The sequence below is a fragment of the Ambystoma mexicanum genome, chromosome 2p (genome assembly GCF_040938575.1).
Source record: "Ambystoma mexicanum isolate Mex_15411 chromosome 2p, UKY_AmexF1_1, whole genome shotgun sequence".
NCBI lineage: Eukaryota > Metazoa > Chordata > Amphibia > Caudata > Ambystomatidae > Ambystoma > Ambystoma mexicanum.
Genome location: NC_090923.1, coordinates 480,843,295 through 480,870,619, shown reverse-complemented (window position 1 = coordinate 480,870,619; position 27,325 = coordinate 480,843,295). Strand labels below are relative to the sequence as shown.

Sequence of the window (27,325 nt, the reverse complement as noted above, 5' to 3'; positions counted from 1 at the left end):
AATTCCTTACGTACAAAAGAACAGGGCCAAAAGACAAGCCCTCCGATGATTTTTCCTGGTGGCACAGCCGAACCTTGCAGTAAGTCTAGCTGCGTGGACGCAGATCGTACCTTGTGACTCCTGGTACTGCGTGATCTGCGAACAACGTGGCGTTGCTTCCAGATGGAAGTGATGGATTTGTGACAGACTCTGACAATGGTGAAAAAGGATCTGTAGAAGAGTGTGGAGATAAAGCAGCTGTTTCCCCAGGCCCCACGGGCTCAGGGAGAGTCTCCGAAGCAATCTCTGTGCTGCTCACTACTTCGTGATTGCTGGGAGCCGCGCAGGTAAGGGTTTCTGTGTCTTCTGTATCGTGTGACAAAGAGAAAGGAATCCTCTTGACATGCGACGCGTGGATCCAATGCTTTCGCCCCGACATTCGTATTGCTGTCTGTGTGGCCAATAGAACCTGATATGGGCCTCTCCAACGCGGTGCGAGCCAGGATGCTCTTTCAAATGATTTGATCAACACCCAGCTTCCAGGCCGTATGCTGTGACCTGGACCCTCATATTTTACTGGGAGGGCTTCTCGCACCTGTTGATAAATAAAATACAGATTTTTAGTTAACGGGTCACAGTAATCTGAAAGAAGTATATCATCAATGTCGCGCAAAGATTTCGGATTAGGTAGGTTCCAAATGTTAGCTGGCCTACCCATTACTACCTCAAATGGGGAGAGCCCAGTCTTAGTCTGTGGGGTCATTCTCATTGAACATTTTGGTAACCTTCCTGGCACAGATGTGGGTGGGGCCATGAGCCATTGTGACCATTATTGGAATGTAAGCATCTGGCAGCAACCATTTTCCTTCCAACTTGTCCACCCAACACCCGTCATCATCCAATCTTGCCAAACCCTCAGCCCATTGTTTTGATTCTTCTAATGTGGCATCAGCTTGAATACTCTTCACAGATTCGATACGCTCATCAAAAGTACAAACATTTGTGGCTTCCCTTGAAGTATACATTTCTGAATAGAGATCAGTGGCAGTCTCTTTGGCTATCTGGTAGGCGAAAGCGTTCCCTTTTCCCACATTATCTATGATTTTCTGATGCGCTGTGCATTTCATGATCACTAACTGAGTGGGGAGTGCAAGCGCTGAGAGTAACCGTACTATCAAGGGGCAATATTGGATCTTAGTTCCATGTGAGGTCAAGAAACCTCATTCTGCCCAAAGTCTACCGACGTTGTGAACCACCCCAAAAGCATACTGACTATCAGTATATATGTTTACTCTAAGCCCTTCAGAAAGTTCACAAGCTCGAGTCAATGCTATAATCTCTGATGCCTGTGCGGAGTTATGCGTGATTCTTTTGGTCTCCACAATCGTGCTCAATGTGGTGATTGCAAAAGCGGCCGTGGATATACCATCCGGAAGTTTGAAACAGGAGCCATCACAAAATAGCCCCCCTTGTGGATTGTTCAAAGGAGTGTCTTTCAAATCAATTCTGCCTTTAGTCCCTTGCTCTGTGGTGTAAAGGCAGTCATGTGACACTTCGTCACTGCAAGCTGTACCTTGCGGGAAAGGTAAGAGTTCAGCCGGATTCAGAACGCAACACCTCTGAATTTTAATGTGCGGAGCAAACAAGATCAATTCATATCTCGTTCATCGTGCGGAGGTGAGGTGTTGCGTTTGTGTTCTGTTTAATAGAACATCTACAGAGTGAGGTACCATCAGGGTTAAAGCATTTACAGACGCAGCAGCAGCGACAGCTCTCAAACATCTTGGCAAAGCGCATGCAACAGGATCAAGGGCAGAAGAAAAGTAGCTGCACAGTCTATTCTTCCCTCCATGTTCCTGCATTAATACAGCCAAAGCACATCCATCACGTTCATGCACATACAAAACGAAGGCCTTTTCATAATTTGGTGTGCCCAAAACCGGTGCTGAACACAGTGCAGTCTTGAGCAGATAAAACGCTTGCTGGTTTTCCAAGTTCCACGGCAATGGCGAAGAAATGCCCTTCTTTGTCAAAGCCAACATTGTTTTAATCGTTAACGAGAAGTTCGGGATCTACTGCCTACAGTAAGAAGCCATTCCTATCAAGGCTCTGACTTCCTTCTGTTTATTTGGGACAGACATGCTAGAAATTATATTTATCTGCTTAGGCGTCAACCTTCTTCCCTCCTTTGACAGGAGATAGCCTAAATAGGCGACCTCCTATTGACAATATTGAAACTTCTTGAGTGAAGCTTTGTGTCCATGTTTTGCTAGGTGAATAAGCAACAACACGATGCCCTCCTTACAGGCACTCTCTGAGTCAGCAGCTAAAAGTAGATCGTCTACATATTGAAGCAGTATACAAGTGGTGGGCAACTCAAGTGTATCAAGCTGCTCTTTCAAAGCCCTACTATAGATGCTCGGACTTTCCGTGTAACCTTACGGCGCACGGGTAAATGTAAACGAGCATCCCCCTAAGGTGAACGCGAACAGATATCTACTATCCCTTTGTATAGGAATGCTAAAGAAAGCATTCTTGAGGTCTACAACACTAAAGTGAGTAGCAGAAGCCGGAATCATGGTTAATATTGTCGTCAAATCAGGCACAATAGGAAATTGTGGAGCAACAAACTTATTGATGGCACGTAAATCAATGATGAAACGGAAAGGAATTACATTATCGCCTTTCTTATTTACAGGTAAAATTGCACTATTGCACAAACTACCTGCAATTTCCTCAATTAGCCCACGATGTACAAAATCAGAGACTATGCATTTCAAGGCTTGCTCACCGTCAACGGAAATCTTATACTGAGGAATACATGGCAACTTTACTCCATGTTTCAAAAAGATCTTAACAGGCTCAATTCGTAGAACACCGACATCATTGTCATCAATTGCCCACAAACACTCCGGAACATCACTAAATTCCGGCGGCAAAGGTCTGGTCAAGAACTGAGAGACAGAAAGTTGCTGTGGTGAAATCGTCAAACGCACTCCATCCGAAGAACAATGAATTACCGCATTTAATTCCTTCAACAGATTCAACCCCAGCAAATTCTCTCCACAGTTCGTAGTCAAAAGAAATGGACAGTGGTCCGTGAATGGACCCAACATAATCGGTACCGGTAAAGAAACCGGACAGACTACTGGCGTACCAGAAAACCCTACAAAAACATTGGTTTGCCCTGACAGTGGAATGTTTGGAACCCGTGAATAGTCAATGGAACACTTCTGTGCTCCCGTATCTACCAAAAATAGATGTTTCATATTTCCCACTATCATTTCAACGTAGTGGCCTTTCTGATTAACGGAAATAGGCGTCGGTTTCAAACCCTGCTTCGGGCAATCCTAGCGAAACAGAATGCCATCAAAAGGAAGTTCTTCAGAGAGATATGCAGCAGAAGGATGATCAAAAATGTTTCTATTATCCACACTTGCTGACTGATTATCCTGTGAAAAAGGTTGCGAATTCTGAGAAAACTGACTTCTACCAGGACTCCCTGCCCCAGGGCGGCCTCTGGATCATCTACACATGTTACCAAATGCGTTATTCGACCTCCGCTGGAGGATCGGGCATTGTGCACGCCAATGACCCTCTTGTCTGCAATAGGCACACTGGTTCACGTTTACAGGACCCAATGGCACATTTCCCTGTGGAGCATACTATCCCCTAAATTGTGAAGTACCCCCTCTAGGGCCTCAAACAATTTGTTCTAATAGAACTTTAGTTTTCAGGTCTCCCTTTTCCTTTTCAATTCTCTCGTTCTCATTATTGACTCGGTTTTCATAGTACTGAGCGATATGCAACACTTCAGACTGAGACTTAACTTGCCAAGCGTTCTCCGAAGACATCATTTGCGACTGGATGTCAGGCAACAATCCACGCACAAATTTGTCCACAAAAAGTTGTTTTCCAGACTATGTGCTCAAATCTTGTCCACTGTAATCCGAGAACACTTGTTCGAACCAATTAAAGAATTTGGTAGCGGCCTCAGACTTCCCTTGGACACAAACAATACGTTTGTCCCAAATAATCCTTCTTTCAGGGATTATGGCTTTTAGTTTTGTGACTATTCTATCAGGCAAAGTCAGTATTACCTGTGGCGCTCTCTCACCAGCTGGCCTTTCTCTATCTAATCGAACTATATTAACCCATGTGTCTCCTAACACAGGTATGTCATCTACAGTCCTAATCTGTTTCCATAAATCAACAGGTAGGAGCACGGGAAATAACAAATCTATATCGCTCAGAGTAAATACTGATGACTCCAAGACAGATTCTATCTCTTTATAGAACCCTGTCGGATTCTTTCCAATATCGGGAATGGATTGTTTAATGGTGTTCACTTCCTGTCTTGAGAACGGGACGTGAACAAACTGCGACACATAATATGTAAGAATTTCATGAGCAGCAGTACCTGCTGCAGCATTAGCTGGGACCTCGACCTTTGGGACAAATGTCGGCGGAACCTCTCTCATAGGCAACTGAGAGATAGGAAACTCCGAACGCTTACTGAGCAACAAAGCTAAATCGAGCGCTAAAGCAGCTGAAGGAGTGTTAGACAAAAAAGCTCTCTTGTAGATATTCAATAATTCCGCGGGACAACAAATCTTTCTTTTTATGCATTCATCCTGCAGGTTTTCTACCATTACCTGTAACAGTTTCCTCTGCATTTCTGGCGTGTACTGACTATACGTGTCATATACTTCTACGGGAGATATCGACATGTCTGAAATCCACCTAATCGCATCCTTTGTGCAAATTCGTGTTTCCTCACTTATCGACTTACAACAAGGAAGGAACCGTTTCTGTACAAACATAGCGTCCAAACTATCACCATCAATTTCTTCATTCTGTAACCTTTCCAACTCCCTTATCTACTCAAAAACCCTCTCGACGTGCTCATGTACTTTCTCTGCAGTATCTCTTGAATATGATAAAACATTCAGATCTCTCAATCCTTGTGGGAGATCTATATCATCTAATCTTCTCCACATTACACATAAAATGAATTCCCAACCCTTCAATGAACACATTTTTCTCAGGAAAACTGTCTAGATTAGAGAGTGTGGCAAAAACATCAGCTTGTTCACCCTTCTCCATGCACTGTCTAGCCCATGCAGTCAAATCACGCTTTCTCTCTTTAGACACAGTATTACGAGTTACAATCTTTGATTCTGCTCCCTTATCAACTACAGGTGATACGGAACCAATTGGAAGAGAAAGAGTAGACAAATCTTGTACATTCGGTAACAAAGGTGCTATCACTGGTGCAGAAGACAAATCTACCAAACCTGTATTAGTAAGCAAAGGCAGAGGAGCAAGTGGAGGAGCAACGATAGGAGGAGGAACAACAGGCGGAGGAAAAGGAACATTAAGAAAAATGATAGGAGGGGCAGGAACAACTACGGGAGGAGGAACAACAGCAGGAAGAGGCAAAACAGCAGGAATAGGTACATACGGAGGTGGCGCAGTGGCACCAGGCCTTCGTTCATTTAGAAGTTTGTCAATTAGTTAATCAGACAAATGAAAGTCTTTAGATGGATACATTTTCTGAATACCAAGTGAAAAAGCCTTATCCATCTTTCTAACTGACTCGGACTGTTTATTTTGATCGTACAACAATGCTTTTTCGGCGTTGGACACATGACGGCGCGCATGTTTTTCCCTACTTTTAAGTTGCTGCATAGCTTCTTTCTTCCATTTCTGTAATATGTCAAATGCTGCAGGTCTAGCCTTTTTCTTTAATAATATAGACTCTAAATATTCTATACGAGGAATTTCAAAACTACCATTGGTTGGCCACTGAAGTTCGGAAGCATGTCTAGTTTGTCTGTGCCAAATATCATTAAACACTATACTACCAATGCCGTGCTTACAGTACATAGTACATGCCAGAGACTCCTCCTGTGGCGCTGGTCGGCCAAATTCCAAGGATTGTCTGTCCTTGTGGAATAATGCCCTGAAGCAGGCAGAAAATTTCTCAGGCATATCAGATTACTGGTGTTACCTGGTCAATAATTGTACTCGCAAGTGCAATGCCCCAAAACAAATTATCAGGATACTTAAGAATCGGGTCACGACTCACCTGATCAAAGGACAAAGGAGGTCCGATCGGATTTCAAAGGACTACAAAGGACCTGTTGGGTATTTTGTATAGATTTAGGGCCTAGCGGTATTTTCTTACCGCCAAAAACAACAATAATTTAGCAATAATCACCCCTTGCATTTAGATTGGGTTTGGTATTATAATGGTATAGTGGCTATGCATTATTTCAGTACACAAATACATTTGGTTGGTATACATTTCATTGTGGTATAGTGATGAGCATGATTTTCGGTTCTACTTGTGGTCCCCAATATACAAAAAACCCTTTTTCTTGCTTGGTCTCTTCATGTGATCACTAGAGAGACCTTGGGCCTACATTTTATGGATACCACAATTTCCACATGTAGCATTCACCAACCCCTGTGGTATTATTACCGATTTATTTACATTAGTGAAATTATGTTTCCATGGAGTTTTCACAATAGCATGTGGTATTATCACTAATTTATTTACATTAGTGAGATTATATTTCCAGAGGCCTCTCTCTCTGCTGACTCATGTACGTCCAGCAAACTATTGTGTTATGTTCCACTCAGAAGCCACACCCTCATATACACTGAGTCGAACCACGCACACAGCTATTTATAATTGCTCATAACATTACTTTATCTACATAGGAAGTTTGGCACATATGTTACCTAATAACCTCCCCTTTTATTATGTGACATGGGCTAAATGCACCAGAGAAAGACAGAAGCAAAAAAAACCTTTACACAGGTTGTGATTTATACCAGTTTCATTTCAGAATTATACATTACCATCTTTGTGAGGCATTCTTTTCTAGAATAAACAGAAGAGAAACAATTGCAAAACTACAAGGCATTTCATTAAGTTCTTTGCAACAATAAAAAAAACAGTACATCAATTGACTTGCATTTAGATGGCAACATTAGAATGTGGCATTTAAACACAGTGATTCCCCAATAGTAATTATCGCTACGCTGCCTGCCTAAAATAGACTTCATGCACACATCACTCCCTTAACTTGTACGAGATCATTACCAGCAATTTGTAGCTTTTCAGCACGCGAAATCTCCTGGCTGGTCGCCTCTGATAAGTGGCTCAGGGTTTTCTTTTTAAAGCACCCAGCGAGAACATGCAGTTCCAATCTGCAATCTTCTGTTCTCAAGCCGGTGCTAATTGACTGGAAACCCCAGTCTCCGAAGGTCAGCAGTGCACTGGAACAACGCCTCCCAGCAGCCCAGCCAGGCAACCCCACAGCAACTCCAGCCAAGTCTTCACTGAAGCTCTGCAAAATGTCCACTAACTCTCCTTCTCCCCGAGCTGCTTCAAGTAACCTCTGTCACAACCCTTAAAATGATGTCTACCCAATCAAAGTCCATCATGTCATATCCTCCTTCTTTAAACAATAGCTCATTTTTACAGTAGGCAACTGTATCAACTAATTTCTTGCTATTGCTTCCTGCAAAGACTGTGGCAGGGCAAAGAGAGAGAAAAAAAGAATCTCTGAATGCGCCTTTAAAATGAATCTCAGCCTGCCTCATTTTGCACATGGAGAACACATTATGATGATTAATGAGTTAAAATCGTGTTAGTATTTGTTAATTAGGTTAAATAATTAAGTATCTAATGTGTCTCCATGAGTGAGACATTTCAATTGAGAAGAGAAAAAATGTGTGCTTTTAAAAGTGAAAAAAATGGTTTGTTAGCCTGTCTTCATTTACACATCCATATGTTACATTGGGAACACATGGCTTGCTGTACCGCATTATAGCAATACATTGATCCATGCAGTGGCGCTGCACTCCAAAAACAAGCTAAATAATACTACAGAACCACGTGGTTGGTTATTTCGGCAAAACTGCCCACCTCGATATATGGACCCTCGTCAAGATGCCGTCTTGGACCGTGGGCTCACCGTCCAGGGATCGGGTCGTACAGTACTGTTTGAGGTATCGCTTCTCATCCAAGAAAGGGGCCCCCTTTTTCACCGTCCGATCCCGGTCCGATAGCCGCGTCAACCATCAACGAGATGGCATCAATCTTGAGGGTCCCTATTCGGACGCCATCCGTAAAAGCAAGAGGAAATATCGAGGCTGAGCACAAAAGGAAATACACCAAACACAGGCTTATAAAGATTCACAGATCTTTATTCGACTGCGCAGTTTACAAAGAACAAAATCAGATAGCTCTCTGGCCCTCATTACATCACAGCAAATACCAGCCCTTCAGTGTGAGAAGTGAGAGGTACTGGACATCTGGACATTTGTGCATTTATACAATTTCAGTAATAATATCCAGCCCCTCTACAAGTTAATAATCCATGGTCTAGAGTTTGTTCCGAGTTCACATATGGCTTATACGACAATATGCACACGGATTACATTTGGTTTACATACAAACAAGTTACAATGGCAACAGTGTATTCCAGGATTTAGCAGTAAGCCTTAGCACATGTCCCTTCACAATGCAGTTCAGCCAGTTTCCACGTTCGATATTTACTTTACATTGTTTCGATGTATGTTTGTGAATGAGGCTTATTGGTGCAGACAATCCTAAAACCACAAGTCAGGCATGGGACAAGGTCTCTTTACCTAGTCTAAACATTCGGCCCGCAGAGAGTGTAAACATTAATTAAGGTGCAAGGCTCGGGAAGGCTCTGGTACAAGTTGGAAACACAGTCCACCATTTTAGAACACAGAATTACATTTGAACAGAAATCAAAAAGGCGGATGATCCCAAAATGGCGGCGAAGTTGATCTAAATTCTGAACTTTGCAACGCGGTTTTCTTCTCAGAGCGACTGGGTTTAGGCCAATATATATTAGAAAGGAGGCACAATATGATTTCCCGTTTAACAGTGGTACATTCACACCAGTGTGAGAGCCATATGCATGATGTAGCAAGGTGCACATACAAGCAAGTGCAATAGAATTAAGCAAATGTAAAAGAAGTGTCTAAATACATTGAGGAGGAGCAACAGAACTGCCAGCACAAAAGAAAGCGGAGACTTGGAGGAAGCCTGCACTCTGCAGTTGAGATGTTCATATGTAGTAAAGTCTTACAAACTGCAGCAATTGAAGAAGTGACATTGGGCTTCATTACGACGCTGGCGGTAAGGGTTAATGGCGCTGGTAACAGTGCCGGTGCGGTTAACCCCTTACTGCCGCATTACGAGGTCCTTTAGCTGGTCCCGCTAAGGCCGGCTGGTTTTACAAGGCGCCCTTAGTGAGAGCCGCTAAAGGACCAGCATGCTAACAACCGGCCCGTTATTAACGGGCCCGTTGTTAACATGGTCCCCATTCCCATTGAGCCCTATGGGGGCTATAATGGGAATGGGGATGGGTTCCCTGAATGGGGAAATACCGGGCCCCCCAAGGTTGGAATGGTCCAGTAATTCCCCATTTATGGAATCCGGACCCTGTATGCAGTAAGGGGGTAGCCGTGGTGCTAATAGCACCATGGCTACCTCCAATCTCGGAATGAGGCATTGGGCCTCATTACACGGAAGGCGGTAATGGTTAACGGCCACCGTTAATGGTAACGGTGACCGTTAACCATTACCGCCTTACTACGAGGTCCCTTAGCGGGTTGGTGCTTTAACGCCTGCCTTTTGCAGGCGTTAAAAACCAACCCGCTAAGGGACCTCGGAGCTAATTACGGCACCGCAAAATTGCGGTGCCGTAATTAGCGCCTTCCCCATTCCCATAGAGCCCTATGGGGCAGAAATGGGAATGGGGAAGGGCAATGGCGGAAGGGGGATTTACCGCCCCACCAACCTTGGAATGGGGCGGTAAATCCCCTTTGCGCCAAGGCGGTGCCGGTAATTTACCGGCATGGTCCAGGGTGCTAAGAGCACCCTGGATCACCGCCTTCCGTGTAATGAGGCCCATTGTCTCCATGACGAAGAGTCATTCAGGCATGTAAGCTTGTTTTATATGTTTTTAGTTTTGTTCCTAAATCAAGCAAAACCCTTTTTTTGCTATCATTTGGGAGGAAGTGAGTTTCACTGGCAGGTGCCTACTGCACTGATAGAGTGCTGTCCTGGGCTCTTTTTACTGAAAGTAGTTGATGGCAATGGTATGATTAGGTGTCATCAGATTGACACTGTTCCTTCGCGCGTAATGCATTATGGGTGATAAACACAGATGTAAAATCAGTTCTTATTTTGGATCATTTGAAGGATGAAGATCCGGTGTTTGGGCGGGACCGGTTACAACCTTTAATGGTAGTTTAGCCTCAGTGAAATCCATAGCCCTGGTCACATCTACTTTGTGGTGCAAGTGCAAAGACACATGTTAGAGAAGTCCCAGACGTCCTTGTTGAACAAGAGTTTGCAATATAAATTATAACTAACGCTCAATCGCCAAGGCCAAGCAAAGTGTAGGTAATAGGTGCTGCTCATGCATATGAAAAGGATGTATTTGTTTGCAGTGTTTGGCAGTGCTTATGTGAATACTCAGAGAGCCTGAATCCAGATCTGGTTTAAACACGGACATACCTTTTTAGCTACCAAACACATGTGGAAAGGAATCTGTACATTTCTCAATTGGATGTCTGCTGATCCGTGATTCAGAGAATCTCAATCCCTGAATCAAACTTGCTGAACAAAAGGCCCTGACATGTGGCTTTGCCTCCTCACCAATTCCTCTCATCAATTCCACACTTGGCTGACCCCCCCCCACTAATCTGATCACCTCCCAGACACCATCCTCCTACACTCTCAGTGTTATCCATTTCACTCTCGTTTTTCACCATTCTCACCATCTTCAGTGGCGCTCCTTCCCACCAACCCCTATCCAAATGAGTGATCTGCTTTTATTTAAGAAAAATAAATGGAGGTTTCACCCCCTCACCAAATGACAGTTGATGGTTAAGTACACGGCTTCATCGAGCGCACCAAGTAATAAGGTATAGTGTGTAAGAAAGCACACTTTATTATGGGGAGAGGCATTGCTGGAGGTCTAAGCTATAGGAGAAGCACATATTTTCATGTGGTGTGATACTTGATTGGGCAGTGTATTTGGGGCAGCATGCCCAGGTAAGTCCACTAGCTCATGTGCATGAGAAGATATGTGATTTTGTGAACAGAACATTGTTACCCACATTATGGGCATGCTGATAATGGCAAAAACAGGAGTTTGTAGGATTGACACTATTAGCTCATGTGGTATTCCACTGAGGTCTTAATCACCATTTAATGAGTTGCAATACCTCATAATTTAACTCCAAGTTGTACCGACACAGAGAAGGAGAAGTTAACCATTTAAAACATTCTCCTAAAATCTTTAAACCATTTGTTCTGTATTTAAGGGAAATGCAGAGCGTTGATGTATTACAACAGAACATTTGTTGCAATAGAAAGGGGAAACAAGTGGGCACATATGATGCTCAAATTCAGACATGGTAGAAATTAAATAATGAATGCACCTTTTTGCAAATCCATCTATTTAATGCCAAACCAGGTGGATTTTCCTGAATTAGGTGAATGTCCAGAAATAGCACATGCAGAAACATCAATTTCAACAAGCAATATATATTATTTGGACATCCACCAAACCTATAGTGCGGGCCTGTGTCTTCTGTATTTTGTGAACTGGTATAAAATGACTGCTGGGACAGGAGGTTGTGTTGTGTGAGAGGATGTGACTTAATGTTATCAGATAAGCACGAGCCTTATGTTTTATGGAAAGATCAGGCCTTGTCTTTAAATTGGCAGATGTACACAGGCAAAATGAGAAGATGTGGAATCTGGTCTGCAGTCAGCTTTAATGTCTCCCAAATTCTAGCAAGAGCAGGGTCAATCTTTAGATCAGGGCACTAACTGGGAAAAGATATAGCTGTCCTTCTGGGCAATATGTTGTTTCTCGTGCAGTATGGGAAGATGCAAAATATATTCTTTAAATCTGTGTGCTGCCTTTAATAACAGTGGAGAGATAGCCTATGCAGTCTCTTTTGTAGCATCTTAAAAGGTAAGGGCTGATCTTTGGTTCATGTGGGCAGATGTGGTATTTAGGGCAAGACAGTATACTTCGTTCTACAAAGTTGATATCACTACTTCTCACAGTGTAATGCCAGTGATGGTGTGCCAACTCAGATGTTTACAGGATAACCCAGCTTTTCATATGAGTGTGAATGGACATGTGTCCCACTGCGACTCTCCTGGAACAAACCAGCACCAGCTCATTGTCAGGTATGGAAGCAGACGGTCCAAAAATAGATGGAAACTGTATAGTACATGGAGATTTACAAAAAGGAGAAAAATACCCAAAGGGATATTAGGAAAGAGACTATATTCTAAGATGGTGCCAGAGTTGGTGTTGACCCTGGAATTAGTTCTAGGATTAGCAGCCATTGTTTCCCTTTATTATGCTAGCCTTTCTGGCAGTATAGTTCTTAGCAATGTTTCAGTGTCTTGAGGGATCTTCAAAGCTGTCTACATAATTATGGATCTTCTTTCAGTTTGACTGCCTTTTTTGATCCTTCCACTTCTCTCTACCACTCTCCTCAGCTCTACACTGGAGCATGTTCCCTATGGTCGTAGGACATAACTCTGTATTGTTGAGTGGCATCCCAGCTATGTTACTGAAGGTTTTCCTGAAGTAAATATCTCCTATTCAGTGTCTAGATCACAAATGAAGGACTGCTTTCACCAGAAATAACATTATTATTTATTTTTATTTTTTTAATTTGATTTAATTGTACAAAAGAATTTTACAAAATGAAAATGACACTCTTCTGCAAGGAGATTATGTAGAGAGGAAAGAGAAAAAAGGAGAGACCCAATTCGGGAAGAAACCTTAAGACGGTGAAGATGATGACTTTAGAAGAAAGTAGAGTAGAGTAGAATAGAACAGAGAGGGGGGAAGGGGAGAAAAAGCGGGCATGGGAAAGCAGATGTAATATTGTGGGAGAAAAGGAAAAAAGTCAGTCCAATCGTCCTTCGCTATTACCCGGGCTCAATCTCAGAAGTTCAAGATTTTCCTGTTGATTTTCCATAACACTCCACCACTTTCCCTCATTTCTTTTCCAAACCCAGTTGGTCAAAAAATCCCACCAGGGCGATCACCCAACTGGTTTTGTCCCCACTCATTAGGTGCGCCTACCAGTCATCCTCACTATAAACGTGGTGGTCTCTGAAGAAGTGGCCTAGCCAGGTGTATCTGATCTTCTCCAACCCCAACATTCAAGTAAAAGGTGTCTTCTCGACTCCACCTGGGTAGATGGCTGACAAAATCTGCATTTGTTTGATTTTACATTTCCTCTGATTGCTGAGATTTCATTTGTATTAATTAAATGCAGTCTAATCCGGAGGAAGGCTTGTCGCATTCGTTGGTTTGGGCATTTTACTAATTACGGAAGCACTTCATTCTGTTTTTTTGGGTTCCATGAGTGGTCTGTGAGCAGTTTACATTGATTTGCCAACTCACCGGTCTCTATCCAGTCCATATTCAGAAGTTTTACATTTATGTTTTTGGGATTAGTTAACAACTCATCTTCTGTATTGCCAATTGTCTATAGGAGCAGACGATTCCTCGACCTCCAGTGGAGTAGCATGCCGTTGTTTTCGGTCCCCATTTCTTTTATGATGATTTTCAAGATGGGTTTTGCTGATGGATCAATAACTTTTCTAAATAACATGAGTGTATTGCGTTCCACCAGGGCTTTCATTGAACTTGAGCTGAATGCTCTTCTTATCGCCACTATGGGGTTAGAGTTGGGCAGATTTAATACTTCCCATCAAAAAAGCCCTTCAAGTTTTGGCCATAAGTTTGAATGCAATCCCGGCATTATTTCTACACCATAAGTTAATGTCAGCACGACTTTGGCTCTGTAGAAATTTACAATAGGCAGTACTGAAAATCGGCCAAACCTTTGGTTTATCATTTTCGATTGGGTGATTAGGGATTTGAGTTTCACAAACAAATGTTCCTGCATCGGGACTTGTACCCGCCTGTTGTTTTATATATTTCCCAAATATTTAAAGTTTGTAACTTTCTTAAGTTGTATTCCCTCTATGGTCAGTTTGATGATTTTCTTTGCATTTCCTCCTTTTTCAAACAACATTACTTTTGGTTTTGATTTATTCAGTTCTAGTTTATTTTTTTCCAAATAAACGAGGAGATTGTCCAGTTGTCTCTGAAGACCCACTTGCATCTGATCTATTAAAATAATGTCATTGGCGTAAATCAGTCTCGAAACTTTCTCATTTCCCAAGGATGGGGGAAAGGATCTGATCGAGTTCTGGGTGTTCATAAAGTCCGATGTGTACAAAATGTAGAGAGCGGGCACCAGGGGGCAACCCTGTTTAACCCCCCCGGGCAGTTGGAATTTCTCTAGATAGATCTCCTTCTCTCTTGAGTCTTACCTTTACTGATGTTTCGGAGTACAATGCTTTTATTGGACCCGTAATTGATCTTGGGCATTTTAGGTTTTCCATCTTTTCCCAGAGGATTTCCCGATCAACCCGGTCAAAGGCTTGAACCAAATTGATAAATATTAAATGCTGCCGTGGTTTGCCTTTTTTGGCTTTTGCTTTTAATGCACTTAAAAGCAAGATGTTAACTGTTGTACCTAGGCCTCTAACAAAACCTGTTTGTAGTGGGTTGAAATTTCCTGTTTGATTTATCCAACCTTGAAGATTTTCCAGGGCCATGGATCCGAAATGTTTTCTGATTGAGTCTAGCAAGGCAAAGCGATTGGCCTGTACTGGTGCGGGTCTGCTTTGTCACCTGTGTTAAAAATTGGCACTATGTGGGCCATTCTCTATGATGTTGTAATATCTCTGGCTTTTAGTGCTTCTTTGAAAATTGTACTAATGAACGGAGCCCAAGACTCGGGATGTTGCTTTAGTTCTAGGTTTTTAATTCCATCCAGACCGGCGGCCTGAGAATTATTCAATTTCTTTATTTTTAGCTCAATTTCCTCTATGGCAGATGTTATCGTCCATTGTCGTTCTTTTACGTGGCTGATGTTGTAGGTATTTACTTCTGATTTGTACAGATTCTTAAAGTGGGCTACCCACAATTCTTCCCTCACACCATTTTGCAGCCTCCCTCTGACTTCTGGTCTGGTAGCTCGAATCAGTGACCAGAATTCTCTAAATTATTTTCCCAATAATGCACACAGCATGTCTTCGGTGTCCTTTTGGTAAAGCGTGTGTCTATAATTCCTCACCCATGCTCTGCAACTTTGAATTTCTTGCTTCAGTTTTTCTGAGGTCAGTGGATTGCTTCTCTTTTTTGCTTGCCTTTTAAGCTTTCTGACTGCAAGTCTTCTTGCCACCAGTAAAGTGTGAACTTTCAGTTGTTGGGTCTCTGCTCCCTTTTTCTTCCTTACTTGAAAATGTCTAGCAAGGGATAGTAGTCCAAATCCGTTCTTAAAGGGTGTGCAACCCTTTCCACCTGGGTCTGGTAACTTTCTGTTAATTTTTGAATAGCTTTTTCATTTAAATGTAGGAGATTTGTCCCATTATGTAGTTCTAAGTCTGATGTCATCTTTTCGTGCAGTTTCTTTGTTGATTTCCACCTCATAATCTGTAAGTTGTGATCGCTGTTCAATGTTCTTATAACTTTGAACTTTTCAATGATTAACAGCAAGTCCATTGAAACAAACGTGTGATCAATCATCATTCCTTTACCATTTCATTCCCAGGAAGGGACCGAAGTGTGCTGCTGATCACATAGACCATGGAGATTGTGAAGATCGAAGGCTTCCATCAATTGTTTCCATTTTTTTTCTCTTTTGTAGGAGGCCAAGGTTTTTCCACTTTTTTTCCATGGCAATCTGTTTCTTCACATATTGAATTCAGATCTCCGGTGACAATGGTATAATCTATTTTCTGGTTTAGATTTACATTTTCCAGGATCTTTTCAATTGATTGTAGGAAGACCTCATCACTTGTTGCAGCAGGGTTCCAATAGGAATTGATTCAACCATTCAATGAGAACTGCTTGGATTAAGACTGTTGACACCAATATTGATTTTAAAGTTAGTCCACTTCCCGATCGAAACGCTGTTAATAAGCCAGCTGAAGGTCTACCTTTGCGGCCTTTTACGGCCATGGTGAACGCAATCTCATAGCCATCTATACACGGTTTTGTCGTCAACCAGGTCTCTTGGAGACATAAGATTTCATGGTCTCCAAGGTTAACATTCGAAGTCCCTGTAAAATGACCAAAGCCACGAGTGTTCCAAGAGCCCATCACTATTTGGTCATACCGCCTCAAGTGAATCCTGTTAGAATTTGCCATCTGGTTGAGGCTTTCCCCATCCTGTATTGGTGGCTAAGTCAATAGGTTCTTTTGATTCACCTTTGAGACCCAGGTCCAATTTTGAGGGTCCGTCCCTCGAAGATTTAATTCTGGTTCCCATCTTTTGGAAAATATGGCTTGCTTATATCTTCCTTTCTCTTCGCCTTCTAGTGCCGATCTTCTACCTGGGTTGGGACCTTTAGGCTGTCTGTTGTAGTTAGTGTGTTTGCTCTCATTTTCTACTTCTCTGTTTACACATTGCCTTCGTTTGTCCTCCTCCAGTACTTCATAGTCCCTTCCTTTCAGGCATCTCTATGTTATTTCTTTAACATAGATTCTTTCTCTATTTACATTTCTCACTGGGCTAGTTGCCCTGACATGATCTTTTCTTAAGGGTTTAGGACTAAGTCTCCTTAATGAAGGTGTAGAGGGGCGGCAATGTGAATTCCCGGTCTGTTTTTGACCTTCCGTTTCCATTTTCAATTTCGACCTTGTCATTGTTGATAAGTCTATTAGGTCGAAACCTAGTTTTAAAATGTTTCTTCCTGAGTGACTTACCAAATCTTTTGTTCTTGCTGAACCTATATGCAAAAAGGCACAGGCTTTTCGGCCTTCATGCATTGGTTCCACAATCATGAGGTCTTCGGAGCGAACACCATTTAGCTTCGGGATTTGGGCGCACATTTTCATAATTGTACGTCGATTCAAGATCAAGTTGTCATTTTTATTAATGTTCCTCATCAATTTAAATGATCACGTATCCCGCACTGTTGCCTTATTTTCTCGTCTTTTTTCTTGGTAAGATATTGGAGATCGATCTCGTTTTGTTTGCTGAACTACTGCCTTTTCATTCCACTGGTTTTCATGTTTTCTTTCCCTTCCCTTTTCTTTTAGGTCCGTACATCTTTGTACCAAGTAGTCTCTCAGTGTCTCCTTGGACTCCTTCAGACTAGGCCTTGGGGGATCTCTTTGTGCCTCTACCTCGTCTCTTTTTCTTCTGTACTCATGGGAACTTACTGTACAATTTTGCGCTCCTTCTCTGCTTTTTTCACGTTGACCTCTCCTTGCCCTATTTAAAATGTGAGTAGGGGATGCTGATCTATGTTGGTCCTTTTGACGAGAACTCACTGACCTTTGGTCCCATCTTATGATCTTTTTTTCCGGTTCACACACAAGGCCCTTATTCAAAGTGGATGTTGCTTTCTTTTTCAGCTGTAATGGGGTAGGGACCTCAAGTTCTGAGTCATCACTTAGGTATTCGCTTAGGTCCATAAGGTCTGGAGATAAACTTGCCTCTTTGTCTGAATCTATTGTAACTTCCTTCTCCATTTGATCTAGAGTTGGTTTGATCTTTTTTGAGACACACCTTTCTGTCTCTGCCACTCTGAGAAGGACCGCTTTTGTTCTCCACCTTACCCGTTGATTCCCTGAGACTGCAACCAAGTTTTTGAGATAAAATGCAGTAGGGCGGTTGCTTGCCTTTGTTACATTGTTCTTTGGTTATTCCTTCGTTTTTCTGATACTTGAAGCGATACAATTTTTTGATCGCTGTCAGAAATGGTGACAATCGAGCCATTTCCTCTGGGCTTCACCACACATGCTCCTCGCCCAGTGGGATGTAGTTTCTGTGTGGTTTTATAAACCCTCAAGAGATCTTCCACCTGAGGAGATGGAGTTAGTCCTATGCTGTTCTTTGGGGCATTCTTTTCCGGAGACGTTATATTTATCAAGTGGTCTGTTTGTGTTGCCAACGATAAAACCTCATGGTTATTGCGTGGACTCGAAAAAGTGTCCAGTTGCGATTCTGTATTCCTCGTCCTTACGGTTGTTGGAGGCAAGTCCTTCTCACCTGTAGTGGCCAGCACATGACTTTCTAACAGCGTTAATTTTGAGTTCATTGTTGCCATTAGGGACGTCTGATCTTTCAAAGCGTCACCTATCGTCTCATAACGTTTGCAGAATGGATTCAGTGTTATAGTTATAGTCGACATTATTGACATTGAGTCGATCTTCTTTGATGGAGTGTCTCTTAGAGTTTGAGATGATATTTCACTTTGTCGTCTTCTGTTCGGTGTTGAGGGTGTTCTCACCAATAAAGGGCTCGAATCACCACTTATTATCATTTGCTTCTCCCTCCTTTTTTCTTTGTTCTTTACTTTTGCTATGGATCCAGGAGGCAATAGGTCTGAGTTTTCTGTCCTATGTACCAGCTCGTTTTCACCTGGAAATTCTCTTGGGAGATCAGTTAGACTTCTCTTTGACAATATGCAGAACTCGGGATCCTCTCCCCCTTTTTGATTTCTTGTGTTTCCAGTTTCTTCCCCATCCTTGGGGGCCTGCACTTGTTGGTCATAAACTACCGCCTTTTGTTTTTTGGAGGCAGGTAATGGCCTCGTTAGCAGGACTTCTAGTATGTTCATGAATGGCCCCCCCATTTGTGGGGGAGTCTTGTTGTTTCCCATAATGCCACCTCTGCACTCGAGAATCTAGAGCAGCTTTAATTTGGATATTTCCTGTCCCTTTATCCGAAACTGGTTTATCATGTTCATGTGAATTCCAGTCTGTATTTTCAATTATAATGTCCTCACTACCTGGTAGTGATAGTCGCTGTGAGACCGTATCCAAGATTTCAGTTCCAGCAATGAGTTCTGTGTCTGTTGAATCATTCGTATTTTCAGATTCTGGTGCCTCAATCGGAATTCTTTTTTGAAAGAAAAGCTTAAGCAAACTTGTTAGAATTTTTTGCTGCTTTGTGGTGAAAGCTTTAGGTTTGTTTTTCTGGGATTCTGTATGTTTCATTGTACGGCCCTCCTTCTGCTTTATCAGTTGCTTTGCCTTTCTTTGTTGTGCATTACTAGTGTTGCGATTATTTACTGAAGCTTTCTTTTTGCTTTCATTTTTTTGAGTTTTTGTCAGTTCAATTTTCTCAAGCTCTCGCTGGTTGTCTGTAATGGCAACCATTGTTGCCGGCTGTGATTCCTTTGAGCCATAGGTGTATACTAGCTGTTTCGGGATCACCATACTGCTAGTCTCAGCGGTATCTTTTATCCTAAACTGGGCGTCATTCAGTTTCAATCCTGCATCTCCGTCATCCCCTTGTGTGCCCCCCCCATCACCCCCCGTCGAGCATTTCTCTGCTTGAGTGGGATTCTCCAAAGTCTTATTACTTGATGAACCTCCACGTCCACAACCAAGACCCTGAGGGGCACATTGAGAAGGGCTAAAATCCCTTTATGGAGACTGGGCAGGACAGCTTTTTGTGGGAACACCTGGCCGACCTCTGCCACATGCCAGGCCCCGCTCTCATTGCCCTGCCGTGGAAATAAATCCACTGAATCAACTGCCCCCCCGTTCCTGCACCGCCTTTCTCCACTTGAATTTCAGCCTCATTACCTCGGCTTAGACCAGGTTTTTCCCACTCTCCCCTACCCAGAATGCAATTGATGTAGTTTGTGCCCATGGTCTCCATCTTGGGCCACCGTTTCGCCTGGTGGCGTGGTGTCTGACCCAGACTGCACCCTTAGTGAGACAGATTTACCATTTTCATTGTCATCACTACCATCACTGTCTGCATAGCCCACTGGAGAGGGCATAACTCCAAAATGGCAGTTTCTCCCCCCCCTACTCGCCCCCATTTGTCCAGTGGTCTTCTTACTGACAGCATCTGGGACTTCGGGCGCAGAGGTTGGCAGGATCAAGGAGGTCGTGGAGACACTTTCGGCTAAAACCGGGTGAGCAGGTTGAGCGCCCAACATCGGGCTATCTTTTCCACGTCCGCTCAACTCTGTAATCCTAGGGTGCCCACTTCTCAGGACCCTAGAGTCCTCCTCCATTGTGGCGCCTCAAGCCAGAGCCCTGCTGCCCCTGACTGCAGCAAACTGCAATTTGTTCACAAATTAGCATGTTAGTTAGCCACATTTCTGACCATATCTTCAGTTGTAAGCAGTTTCAGACAGCCTACGGGCTCGCAAAAATTATCCACAGCCACCAGTAGGTGTTTAACAGTAAAACAGACTAATAGGGAGACCTGCGTTTACCACCCATAGTAAGCATGAAGTAATACATTATTGAAGTGGTAGTGCTTCTTTGAGCACTGGACATTACCAAAGAGTTGGGTAGATTGAAAGCCACACCGATATAAGCAAATGATGTATACATTAAAAATGGCTTACCTCAATGGATGTGGGCAGTCCTTGGGGAACAGTTCTGAATTTATTTCTTCCTAGTCGCAAGTAGGACAAATGCTGCAGTGGTTTGAATGCTAACGGATCAACACCCCCTTCACTAAGTTGGTTGCTTTCCAGTTCCAGAGTCACCAAATTAGTCATTTCTGTGGGAAATGTAGATCATGATGGTAATTACTACAGTATATATCCACATAACTGATGACGTTTTAGTCTGACCCCCGTAAGACACTTTCGACAACACATTCATATGTATGTGTGTATGATCAATTGAAAGTATGATCATAGCGCTTTCAATTCCCATTTCTTCAACTTGACTTACACAGTTTAGTGTTAAAGAAGTGAATCATTTCAACTCCACTGTTACCCTAATCTTAAAAGAAATGTCATGGGTCAGGTGAACATTTGCTCCCATTAGTAAACATTTGTTTATTTGGAAATAACTCAACCTCGCTGTCTGAATATCTGGGGGCACTCAACCTAAATCCAACATGCAATATTACCAATTTTGGTTCTCTCACTTTTTTGAGATATTCAATCCTACACAAAAGATTGATAGGAGTGCTTAAGCTGAGGGCCGGATCCCATAAATTATGTTAATCAAAGTATTCAATATTTGTTTTAATAAAGGTAGCTGCATTAATAATCACATCACATCATTAAACATTCTGGAAATATTTGTAGGAATGTTCAACCTAATTTGTCTATGCAAACTTAATAATATAATGCACATATTATACATTCAGAGTCAATCTTTTTTTAAACAAACAGCTGCAGCATTAATCACAGCGCAACATTAAATATCAATGAAAATATGCATAGGAGTGTTTAAGCGGGCAACTTCAATATCATTACCCCATATATTATAAATTCAGTTTATTTGCATGCTTTCTTTTGTTACTGGCAATATGTTGCTATTCTATTCAGTTCTTAATGCACTTCGAATATTTGGATTATTTAATGAATTTCTCGCCACTAGTCAACAGTCAGATGTTGGAACCTGTGTAGGCAAACTAAACTTCACTGGTTTAAGTTAACAGTCAATATATATCATTAATTAAAATGGACTTCATAATCATCTGAAGGTAAAGAACTCCATTGATGAAGTGAGATATCAGTTTGTATTTATATCTTTTAAGTATTGATTTCCATAATAATTGAACTGAGCATTTTCTTGTTTTGTCTGTAAAACAGTATAGTCTTCATGGTGCATAATAAGAAAAACAGATTTTCTGTGGAATGCTGTAACTATTATTTTGTGATTAGACCCACAATATGAAGGCTTTCAAAGGAACTGGCTCTTTCAAAAAAACTATCCTGCCAATTCCCACTCTCCCCAATGGACAGTCACTTTCCTTTCTCATCTACAGACCACCCAATCCCAACATCTCCTTCATCAAAGACTTCACAGACTTGGTCACCACCATGTCTCTCACGCAGGCCAACAACACCTTTGTCTGTGACTTCAACATCCCTGGCAAACCAGCAACTGAATCAATGAAAAATGCCTACTCAACACACTGAACCTCACTCAGCACACAAAAGAAACAGCTCACAGGAAAGTTAATATCCTCAGCCTCATCATCACCACACTGCCCACCCTTCATCACAGCTCTCCTATTCTGCTCGACTGGTTGAACCATCTGGCAATCCCCTTGGAGACTGGTCGCACCATGCCTCTCAAGCAAATCCATTGGAAACCAAGAAATCACGCCTTCAGATCCTTTTCACGCTCACAGAAGGTGTCACCAAACCCCACATCATATGGGCTGATGTACCTTTGATGTACCTTTGACGAACCAGGTCTACAACGCTTCTCCAAGAACTCAAAACCACCCTCAGAAACAACATCCACCACCATGTCCCAGTGAAACAGCACACCCTCAAGCCTGAACCTTCAGCACCCTGTTACACACAAGAACTCAACCTCAACAAACAAACTATCAGAAAACAGGAAATTAATTGTCAAAATTCCTGCAGCATATTCAGCCTTGTCCTGCTCAAGGAACTCTGCGCTACACGCAAGCGACTGATCAGCACTGCCAAGGTCAACTACTACTAAAGCACCATAGCCAAGGCCAACAATGAAAGCAGAGCCCTCTTCAATGCCATCAAGCACTGCCTCAGCCCTCAGCACGACACACCCGTAGCACACTCCATTGAAAAATCCACTGCCATCAACTCTTTCTTCATCAACAAGATCAACATGATCCACCAACACATAGACACTAACGCCACAACTGACAGCAAACTACACATCCCATCTCACAAAACCACAACTACCTTGACAACTTTTAAGACACTAACTATGAAAGACCTCACTACTACCTTAGCATCCCTCAAAGCCACATTGCATGCAGATGGCATCCTCCCTGCCTCCTCACTCAAGACCCTTCCAACTGAAGCATTTCATGATTCCTGCCCCTCATGTCCCCAGCCCTCCAAGATGTCAGGATGGAGCCAGGCCACGATCACCTACATGGCCCTCAAGGGCCTCTCCATGCCTCCAAAGACCCACTTGGAGTCAGACTTGGCGCTTGTAGCACCAGACTCACTCACTCCCATAGGATAACATTGGGGATTGGACTTGTAGTGCTTTGATGGGGACAAGATGGATGCCCCCACATATTTCGGTTCCCAGAACTGCATGTGCAGTCTAGTCTTTTGGGTGTCGTTCAGCCCAGAGACACCTGGGATACCCAGAGACTATTTAAGCCATGCCCAGGCTGAGAAACATGCTTTGTGTTTTCTGCAGCGTGACACTCACCGTGTTCGGATCGGTCTCTAGTAGGCCTGCATCTTTCTTCTGCGCTCAGCTTCTGCAAGAACAAGAACACCGTTAGGAACAGCCTTACCTTGCGGCGCTTCTGCCCATCATTCATTGCTTCTTGTGTTCTGCGGGCATCTTCGGCGGTGTCATTCCCATCCCCGCACGCCGCTTCTTAAGGAAATGGGAAAAGAACAGAAAAAAGGCATTAGTAAGCATTCAGCAAATCTTTGCTTATTTTTAAAGACTGTACGAGCTTCAAATGCTTACCTGAATCCCAGCCGCTCTGGCGGAATTCTGTCTCCGGAACTTCTCATCCATCTGCAGGAGGCAAAAGACACTCCAGGTTAGCGTGGAAACATCTAGAGGCGCTGCATACCGCGCTTACTCACCGCATTTCTTCTTCAAAACCGGTATCCACGCTGAAAACCTCGTGGCATCCAAAAGACACAGAAAAAGAACTCAGTTCAATACAAATACGAAAGGGTTGCATCGCGCATCACGCTCTCACTCACCTTCAGCGCTACTCATCTCAGCAGCACGTCGCCATCCCCGGACGCCGGCCATCATCTAAGGAAGGAAAGGAACAAAGTTAGAGAACTGTTCAAAAGACTCATTATACTTACCTGTCGGACTCTTGCCAGTGAAGTAACTTGGCAGCAACGGGCCTGCATCAATCAACGTGCCCCTGCGCTGAAAGCCGGATGGAGAGCACACTTTCCAAGAAAACAAGGTGAGCTGTGGATCAAAGGGAAGGGTTGGACCCTGGGGAAGAAGGGGTTCAAGCACACAGAGACAATAGGGAGTTAAACTCTACCAATCCTGTGTTTCAGGCCCAGTCTCCAGTAGAGTAGACTCCAGGGAAGGGTTCGAGGTTGTAAGAGGTCAGAGCAGGCTGAGTGACATCCCCGTCGTTACCAGGTGAGCGTTACAAAGCACTTCTCCCTTAACTGACAATATTCAACACCTCCCTAACACAAGATACCTTCCCCTTGACCATCAAGACCAGACAAAATCTCCCTCTTCTTAAGAAACCTAAGAAACCAACACATGGTCCTGACAATCTCAGCAGCTACCACCTCATTACCCATTACCCATCCTCCCTTTCTTGGTAGTATGCTTGATATAGCAGTAGCCACACAACTCCTCCAACACATCAAAGCCAATAACCTCCTTCAGTCCTACCAATCTGGCTTCAGACCCAGATACAGCACAGAAATAACTACCATCAAGGTGATCGACAATTAAAATCCTTGATGATGGCCATCCTTGCCTGCTAGTTCTCCTTGAACTTTCAACAGCATTTCACACAGTAGACCACTAGACACTCCGCGACTATTTACATCGCTGCATAGAGATCAGCAACATTATCCTGCTCTGGTTCAAATCCTACGTTGCAAACCGCCAACAGTTCATACAAATGAGTTCTTCCAGATCACCAACTCTACCCATCACCTGTGAAGTCCTGCACAGTTTCATCCTGTACCCTGTGATCTTCAACCTTTACATGGAACCACTCGGAACCCTCCTCTTTCCACACAATATCCACATTCACCAATATGCAGATGACATGCAGCTCTTCCTCAAGATATCCCCCATGGAAGACATCTCCAGGCTCTAAGCCTGCCTCACATTGATACATTCCTGGATGTCCAGTGCTTACCTGAAGCTCAACCACTCCAAGACAGAATTCCTACTGCTGACCAACAACACTGAACACCCTGACATTCAGACCTGGCTCTCTGCTATTAACCTTGAGGGATTCACACCTCTGTTGCCCCCTGTGCAAAGTCCCTTGGTTTCAACACCGACAGGCACCTCACGTTAAAACAGTACATAGCAAGGAAGACACAAACAGCCTGGTACCAACTTTCTCTCCTGTGGAAAATCAAGCCCTTCATCCCAGAAAACAACTTCATATCTGCTGTCCAAGCCTTAGTCGTCTCCTACCTCGATAGTGGCAATGCCCCTTTTGAATGCATTCCAGGGACTTCCCTTGCACCCCTGAAATGTGTCCTGCATGCTGCAGCAAAACTCATTAAAGGACTCCACAAATTCGACCAAATCGCCCCGACCCTCATAGAACTGTGCTGGCTCCCACTTCAAGCCTGTATCATCTTCAAATCCTGTTACATCTTCTACAAGGCTGTCATCCTGAATCCAAAAGCTACCTGATGTACCATGGGTCAGGTAAGTAAAGGACTTGAAGTAGGGACCAGACTGACCCGGTACATATGGAAAAGGAACCCTTTATTCTAAGCTGCCGTTACAGGTATAACACCAGAGCACAGGCTTTAAGCTTCCTTCCAGGTTTCTCCTCTAGCTTCAAGTCCCCAACTGACATTCCTGGCACCCAGAGCACACCCCAGGGTGATTGATTGATAAGATTTTTTATTATGCGCCTATTCAGTGTTTCAAGGTGCAACAAATCAAGGAAGGGGAACATGGAAAGACAAGGCAAACAATCTTACTAGGCCTTGTGACATTCAGATCGTGCAAGTGCACAACACAAACTACAGGGGAGAGGGTGCAGGGGAAAGTGCAGCCAGGGCAGTAGGCTCTGAGTTAAGTGTGAGGGAGGCTGGGACAACAGGGTGCTATCCCGGCCAGGAAGTGCCAGGTAGGCTAGGTGCAGTGCAAGGTGAGCCAGGTTGCAAGTGCAGGAGGACTGGTTCGTGGGGGAGGCATGGTGCCCTGTAAGACTCAGGTGGCACCAAGCAGCCAGTCAGCACAGTAGCAGAGCAGGAGCAAGGGTAGGTTAGCAAGTGGAAAGGGGGAGAGAAGAAGATGAGAAAAGGAAGGTCTTGATGAGCTTCCGGAACTTAAGGAGATAGGGTTCAAAATGGAGAGAGGCAGCGAGATATCTCCCCCCCACTCTCTGCTTGGAGAAACAACTGGCCCACAGAGAGTTAGGGGTAGATGAGCAGAGGGCTCTAGCAGGAAGGTATTTAGGAAGAGAGAAGCCTTGTGGGCGATGCAGAGGGTCTTGAATTTGCTCCTTGCAGCCACTCGGAGCCAGTGGAAGGATTTCAGGGCCAGGGAGATGCAGTTCCTGGGTTTGAGGCCAAGGATAAGTCTGACGATCCTGTTCTGGATAAGCTGCAGAGGGCGGAGAGTAGAGTTAGGCAGATTGAGAAAGAGGCTGTTGCAGTAGTTCAGCGTAAAGAGAACCAGGGCTTTGGAGACAATGAGCTTCTGGGGGAAGGTGAGTTAAGGGGCAATACCTCTGAGGAAGTGCAGCTGGAAGTTCTTGGCAAGGTTTGTGATGTGGGGGGAGAAGGAGAGAGTGGAGTCGAAGATGACCCCACGGTTTTTTGGTATCAGGTAACATTATCCCCACCAATAATACCGCTACATATATGGTCATCGGGAACGGCCATAGGCGATATTATTAGTGGGGATAATTTTTGCGGTAAATGGGAGCAGGTATTGCAGGGGTTTCCCCTGCTCCCTTCAAAATAATTTGGGGATTGCGGGGTTTCCCCCACAGGTACAATGGGTAAATATTGCCTCAAAAATGCAGCACCATTCTTGTATGGCAATATTTTAGCGGTGATATTAACACATGCAACCGTATTTTTGCCTCGCAGGAGGGTGCAGGGCTAGGGCCCAAGCAGGGCGAAAAAAGAGTGAGAGAGGAAAAGCAGAAGCATGGGTTTCAATGATGAGGATGTCTGTCTTACTGGCATTAAGACAGAGATCATTGGAGGCGCACCATGCCTGAATAGCGGATAGACAGTCAGGAATTAGCTAGGAGGGGAAGGAAGCTGAGCGTAGCCTGAAAGAGAGCTGTGTATCATCTGCATAACACTGAAAGTTAGAGGCAAAGGTAGAGATCAGTAGGCCAAAGGGGCCAGATAGACATTGAAAAGTCCTGGTGAGAGGATAGAGCCCTGGGGAACACATGTGGTGGATTGAAAGGACCCGAGCTGGACGTAGGAGAGTCGGTCCGAGAGGAATGAGGTCAGCCATGTCAAGGCCTGATCTGTGATGCCCAGTTTCTCATGTAGTCAGTTAATCAGGAAGGGGTGGTTGATTGTGTCAAAAGCTGAGGAAAGGTCAAGGAGGAT

The 27,325-nt window shown here is 43.6% G+C and overlaps 1 protein-coding gene across 3 annotated transcripts in view; it reads right to left on the bottom strand.

The window, feature by feature from the left end:
• Positions 1-27,325, bottom strand: part of ECM2 (extracellular matrix protein 2) — a 436,024-nt gene that overhangs the window by 155,951 nt on the left and 252,748 nt on the right. For all 3 annotated transcript variants that reach the window (XM_069643868.1, XM_069643867.1, XM_069643869.1), the window contains exon 7: positions 20,477-20,634. In XM_069643868.1, coding sequence (XP_069499969.1) covers positions 20,477-20,634 — 158 coding nt within the window. The remainder of the gene's footprint in view (positions 1-20,476; positions 20,635-27,325) is intronic.